The sequence below is a fragment of the Thunnus thynnus genome, chromosome 19, assembly GCF_963924715.1.
Source record: "Thunnus thynnus chromosome 19, fThuThy2.1, whole genome shotgun sequence".
In the NCBI taxonomy this organism is placed as follows: domain Eukaryota; kingdom Metazoa; phylum Chordata; class Actinopteri; order Scombriformes; family Scombridae; genus Thunnus; species Thunnus thynnus.
The window spans coordinates 526,416-533,637 of NC_089535.1; the positions used below are offsets into that span (position 1 = coordinate 526,416).

General features: G+C 37.7%; 1 protein-coding gene across 2 annotated transcripts; it reads left to right on the forward strand.

Moving 5' to 3' along the window:
* Positions 1-200: 200 nt before the first annotated feature.
* LOC137170781 (uncharacterized) lies at positions 201-6,248 on the forward strand. Of its 2 annotated transcripts, none has more exons than XM_067574360.1 (3): positions 201-252; positions 3,504-3,551; positions 3,895-6,248. In XM_067574360.1, the coding sequence occupies exons 2-3, from the start codon at positions 3,541-3,543 to the stop codon at positions 5,486-5,488; spliced, it is 1,605 nt and encodes a 534-aa protein (XP_067430461.1). In that variant the 5' UTR covers positions 201-252; positions 3,504-3,540; the 3' UTR covers positions 5,489-6,248. The 2 variants fall into 2 exon arrangements, with proteins under 2 accessions (XP_067430461.1, XP_067430462.1); XM_067574361.1 differs by having other exon boundaries at positions 223-252; positions 3,455-3,551; positions 3,895-6,245.
* Positions 6,249-7,222: the final 974 nt, after the last annotated feature.

Here is a 7,222-nt window from a genome sequence, read left to right on the forward strand (position 1 = left end):
AAATGGTCCGGCCATCCTGACCCAGACGTCTGTTATAGATCTTAACAAGATGTTTGTTTGTTTGTGTGTGTGTGTGTGTGTTGGGCGGGTCTGTCTTTCTATTTCATTCTGTGTCTCTGAGACTTTCTGTAAATCATGTGACCTGCTGCCTCTCTGATTATATAAACCCTCCTCTCCTCCTCTGCAGTCTGACTCCTCTCTGCTCTTCCTGCCTCTTCAGCATCTCACAGTTTCTTCAAGTCAACATCACAGGTAAGAACACTTTGAACGAAGAACCACGAAAAACTTTCAATATCTGGATTTTTGGACACAAATGCTGCAGGAAAAATCTCACTATAACTGAATGTAATAACTTAATAAATGAAATGTTATAGAATAACATTAAATGAAATCAAAATGAAAAACTAAAAGCTGTTTTTTCTGTCAATGAGTTCTCACACATCAATAATGTTGAAAATGTTATATGACAGTTATTTACATTTTCTCTCATTATTAGTAACCAAAGACATGAAAGTTTAAAGGAACATATCTGTGTATGTGACTACATTAATCAGCCTGTCATGGAGTTCATTGTTATTTAACTGAAGATAGACAGAGACGTCTGGAACTAGATATCTTTATTATACAGCTCTCAGCTCATGGTAGTGATGCCCAGAAGAACCAAGTTACACTTAATTTACTGAAACAGAAAGTCAAGTTAATCTGGAGACAATTTATCTGTATTTAAAACCTGGATTTAATCATCAAATGTTATAAAAATCTCAATTTATTATAGAGAACCAAATGTAAGAATAAATTCTGCGTCCTCATTGGTCAGTTTTGGGGGCAGATATATTACTGTAAATGATTTACAGTAGAGGAGAATTACAGTCTGTACTTTACACATATTTTCCCATAATCCTTTGTGATTTACAGTAAGAGACTTTTCACACTGATATCCTACTGAACACATTAAAGTAAAATACTGTTCAAATGACCAAACCTGTGTTTAGTCACTATAAATAACCACAGCCGTGTGTAATTACAGCTATTCTGGCTGTTTGTGTGTGTGTGTGTATGTGTGTGTGTGTGTATGTGTGTGTGTGTGAGTGGGTGTGTGTGTGTGAGTGTGTGAGTGTGTGTGTGTGTGTGTGTGTGTGTGAGTGTGTGAGTGTGTGTGAGTGTGTGTGTGTGTGTGTGTTTGTGTGTGTTTGTGAGTGTGTATGTGTGTGTGTGTGAGTGGGTGTGTGTGTGTGAGTGGGTGTGTGTGAGTGTGTGTGTGTGTGTGTGAGTGGGTGTGTGTGAGTGTGTGTGTGTGTGTGTGTTTGTGTGTGGAAACAGCTGATAACAATGCAGTGGTGTGTTCACTCTGATCTCTGCCTGCACAGGTGTGTTAGGAATATTCAGCCTCTGGACAAGATGCACAACTGACAATCCCTATAATGTCATTTCAGAACAATATCATAAACTCACTGTTGATTATCTACCATAGAAAGTGGTAATGTTGTTATATGTGATCAATTAAAACTAAGATAAAGTTGGATGAAGTTAGGAGACATAAACACAATACTGATGACAGAAACAGTCAGTGTCAAGTTACTGTAGGAATATTTAAAGTATTATAGAGATGTTAGAAATGACATCAGAGAATGTAAAGTATGTGAACCTCATTGTAACATCAGGAAGCTTCCACATATGTTTTCAGTCTCTACAGGTGAATTATAGGAATATTACACAGGTCTCCAAATGATAAAGTCAGTCAACTAGTGCTCTGATGTTTTTCATGTTTCACTACTTGCTGACCTGCATACAGCTTTCATTTTTGATGTAGTGCAGCTGAATATCATCAGGCCTCTAAGTAAAAAGGTTCTCCAGGCGTCGTCCAGCAATGTGCAGCTGAATCAGATGTTTCTCAGATCAGGGACAGAAAACAACAGACACAAAAGACACTGATTGATTCTCAGCCTTTAATACTGCAAACAGAGTAACGTTTCTACACGACTGTGTCTTCATCACAGTAAAACATACAAGAAATAATAGAAGGATTCATTTTTATCACACAGAAATATAAAAGACTCAGTCAAAACCAAATGTCATGTTTAGTTATTTTGGATGCATGAAGAAATGGATTTAGATATATAAGAAATTAAATAGTAAACACACACACACACACATTGGAGTGCTTTATTGGATGCTGTCGCTCAATATTAATTGAGGAAGACTATTTTTGAGATTAAATATGCTCAGCCGCATATTCTTGGAAATATAAAGTTAAATGAGCAACTTCACATTTTACAACCACAGACTATAAGACATCTTTTCTTAACACAGATAGTGGTGTTTGGATTTGGGTTGCAGCCGATGGCAGCAATATGAAATGGAATGAGGCCGACTGATGGCAGACAACAAAAAACAGGAGTCAGACACGTTACATCCGCCCACAACACAACGCTCTTCACTAGCCCTCTGCTATCAAAACCTGACAGAAAAACTTTATCTCTCAGAATCGAAGGAGAAATTATTAGACTGATGGCCATAACATTAACCTATCGTATTGTTGAGTTATCAAGGACACTTTTGTGATTTTGTGTTGAGAAATGTTAAAGATATCATCAAAAGAAAACCTTAAAATGGTGACAGTGAGGAAAATACTGCCGATTGCAAAGCTTCAAGTCCTGTTTACTGCAGTTTATGGCTGATTGAGTTTATTATACATAGACACATTATTTTCTTAACAGTTCAATGTACAGAACAGTATTTTGTTTTCAATTGCAACCACCAGCCTGCAGTGCTATTTAATGTTATACTGAATATATGTCATGACTTCAGGTGGCATCTTCACCATAGTAACGGTCGCTGAGGATCATGGGTAGGCTAATGTAGCCGCTTCCACTATCATCCAAAACTGACAAAAAAAAGAAATTTTTCAGAATCCAAGGTGAAATAATTAAAATGGATGGCCATAACCTTTCATATTGTTCAGTGTTGAGAAATGTTAAAGATATTAAAATCAACAGTGAGGAAAGCACTCATACATAACGTGTCCTCTCTGGTCCGCCCACTAGACTGGTAAAATTAGAATAAAGGAATAAAAACAAGGAAAAATCTAGTGATGAAATGTTGAGTGATGTAGCAGTTAAAATTTCAAAATAAATAACAAATTAGAAAAAGCAATACGGCCTCTGTGTTCCTGAGTCCCCACTGACAGAAAAAAACCTGCTGCAGGAACGAAACCTGCTTCCAAATGAAATACATTCATTTAAAAGTCGTGCTGACTGTCACAAAAAAATGTAAAAATGATGTCCATGTACACAAATAGATTAAATTTGGGTTGAAATGGTACATAAACCAAATAGTAATGCATTAGTTCCAGTAAGCAACCACCTAGCAGCTCACTGGCTCCTTAAACACATGAAGCAGTGGGTGTTGTCTTGTAGAGCTTCCAGTTTTATTGTGTAACTAATCTTCATCACAGATAAACGTAGCTGTGGCTGACATCATGACTTTTTGAATCCCATCCACAGACCAAACACCAGTGGAGCTTTCTGTATCAGCATCACAATGGCAACGCAGTGAGTAACGTGCACATACACACACACTTATATCTCTGGGGGCTCTGTTATGCTGTGGGGGGCATTTAGCTGGCATGGTTTGGGTCCACTTGTCCCCTTAGAGGGAAGGATCACTGCAAATCAATACGAAGTTGTTGTGAGTGATCAGCTTTATCCTATGATGAAACATGTCTATCCTGATGGGAGTGGTCATATATATATATATATATATATATATATATATAATTTTATTTATAATTTTATTTAGATTTTACCATGAATACAAAACAATTACTGATGAACAAAAATGAAGGGTAAAAATCTGTACATAAAGTTTACTGAGCAAATCTACCTTATTCTACAGGATCAGTTATGTCTTATCCAAATACAAGGACATCATCTCCAAAAGTTATCTGATCTCTTCAGGATCTCCTGCTGTCTACCAGCTGAGAACAAAGGAAGAGAAGTTTGGAACTCTGACAAGAAAAACTGTTGGTGAGAAAAACCTGAACAAGACAAACAAAACCATCTTACTTGTAGGTGAAACAGGAACAGGAAAATCTACTCTGATCAACGCTCTGGTCAACTACACCATGGGAGTGAAGTTTGATGACAACATCTGGTTTAAAATTGTAGAAGACGAGAAGAGAAGTCAGTCAGAGAGTCAGACATCAGATGTGATCGTGTACCAGATCTTTGGTTTTGAAGGTGAAACTCTGCCCTTCTCTCTGACCATCATCGATACTCCTGGATATGGAGACACCAGAGGGATTGAAAAAGATGTTATTGTCAATGAAAGATTATTGGACCTGTTCTGCTCGGATGAAGGGGTTCATGTACTTGATGCAGTGGGTCTGGTGCTGAAGGCGAGTGAGAATCGACTGAGCGACCGAAAGAAGTACATCTTTGATTCAGTGGTGTCTCTGTTTGGAAAAGACATAGAGAGAGAGAAAATAGTCGCTCTCATCACACACTCAGATGGAAGAAGACCTAAAAATGCTCTGACAGCGCTTGAAGCTGCAAACATTAAATGTGCCAAAAATGAGAAGAATCAGCCCGTTTACTTCCTGTTTGATAACTGCCAGGATGACGCCCGACAAGAGGATGAGATAGAGGCACTTGAACGTTCATATAACGTAACACTGAAAGGAATGCGCCAGTTGACAGATTTTATAGGAAAAACTGCACCTCAGGAGTTGGGTAAGACAGTTGAAGTGTTGAACGCACGCGTCGAGCTGACAGCCTGCATCAACAACCTGCAAGAAAGAATCCAGCTGATTGATCTAAAACAGACAGAGATCCGTCAGACTAAAGAAGCTCTGAAGAAACTTGAACTAGAGAGTGACGAGAGGACCACTGTAGAAGTGGATGAGGTCTACAAAGAAAAAGAAATAATTCATTGTGGGATGTGGTGGGGTTTCTTTTACCAAGGAGCTGTCTGCTGTGATGTCTGTGAAGAGAACTGTCACTATCCATGCACAATCGCCTGGACACCTGGAGGCTGTGAGATCATGAAAAAAAAACACTGCACTGTTTGTACCAAAAAGTGTCATGTATCAAAACATGTGAAAGAAAACCAGAGGTACGTGAACAAGACCAGGAGAGTTAAAAAGACCAAGAAGGAGTTGAAGCAGACATATGAGTTAGAGCACCAGGAGACCAAAGATGTGTTGAGGTCTCTTGAAAGAGAGACAGAAAAGTTTGACCAACAGAAGAATGATTGGCTGGATGAGGCCTACGAATATGTGGTCAGACTGCAGCAGATCGCCTTGAATGTTAATTCAGCGTCCACTCATGTCCACTTGGACTTCCTGATTGAGAAGATGAAGGAGAGAGGAGACATGAGGAAGATGCAGAAACTGGAGGAGATAAAAAGTGGACAGGATAAAGGAACCAAGACAGTGTTAGGTTACCTGCTTGGTGGATTAAAATCAGCAGCTGGTAAAGCAAACAGTTAAACATGCAGGGTGGCCCAGATTCTAACCGCTGATCTGGGCTGCAAGGCACATGCTGTACCAATGAGTAATCATCACACAGGTTGTACAATAATAATGTGTAACATTAATATTAGATTACTGTTTTTATAGCACATTACAACCGTGGTCATTCTGTAAGGAAACGTTATTATTCACCAACAAACCAGGAAATTTTACATGCAGGTCTAGCAGGGAAGTGATGACAAGTTTCCACCTAAAAAATATCCCATACAAAAAATAGGAGCCAAATTTACTTTGACATGCAAGATCAATAAACATGTTCAAAACATTTAACAGCCTGTAGAGGTCCCATGTTGTTATGTAATGGTGTCTGTATACCTGCTGGGAGTTATTGTGGAATAAAATCACTGTCATAGTCATTATATTCTCTGGACAAATGGATTAATAATGCCTCTTTCATAATGTTGATATTATCTTGCTATATTGAAGGTGAATCCAGCTTTCAGACTTTGTCTTTGATGAGTACAGTTATGAAATAAAGTGTGCTGTGTGATTTGATTTAAGCTTGTGTTCTTCATGTATATTTGCATCATACAGCTTCAATTAGTTCAAATAGTTTGATGATTGAGGCAATTTCTCTCCATTTATATTGTATTTTATTATTGTAACACAAATGTTTTTCTCTGTGTTATTATTGTGTTATTCTACATTAAATCATATCCTGCTTGATGTGTTTTTCTGTGAATCATGAATAAAATGTGATCTTGATGAAACCAGTTTGCTCAGAGTGTCTTCACTGGATCATCAGCTGCTTTCTGACTCTGTTGAAGCTTCTGCTGAACTTTGTTCATTAAATGTCTGTTTGACTTTATTCTGAGCAGCAAGTCTGACAGAGACTCAAAGAAAACACAGCTCACATCATCATAATGAACATATCCTGAAGAATATTAGATCAACTCTGGATAATGATGTTTTCTGTAGTGACCACTAGATGGAGCCACAACTGATGTGGACTGAAGGAAACCTGAGCAGACTGAACTACAACAAGTCTGTCATAACACATTCAAATCTATTTAATCTGCTCCATGTTTACTTAACTCAGTATTCAAGTATAACTGAAACACCACTAATAACATATTTTAATTCAAGTCTTCACTCACCTTTAGTTTCCTCCATCAGAGAAATCTACAAACTTTCCTTGAAGCTGTTTGTGTCTCATGTTAAAGTTCAGGACAGTGCAGAAACTACAGGGCTGAAACTTATATTTCATTTGATTAAAAAGCAACATCCTCCCCAACTTTATTAATATTTCTGTTAGACTCTTCCCTAAATATGTTAAATAATATATATCTGTATATAATCTGTATTTGTTCATTAAATGTTTGTTTCTCTTTATTCTGTCAGAGACTCAGTGGAGAAACAGACACCAACATCATATCTCATATTAAATAAAAGTATCATGAGGAATATCTGATTAACTGTTATATGACTGTTATTGATTTCTGTATTGATCACTAGATGGAGCCACAACTGATGTGAACTGAAGGAAACATAAAGTAGTGCTTCATGTGTTCTTGATTACTCAACTCTTCACTTTAAAGGACCAGTTCACCATGTTTCCAGTGTGTCTTAAACCAACAGTCAGTGTTTTTCTTGCTGTAATCATTCCTCCTGTTCATACTGACCATTAGAAGATCCTTCATAATGACCTTACAATGGAAGTGATGGAGGACAAAATCCACAGTCCTCCTTCTG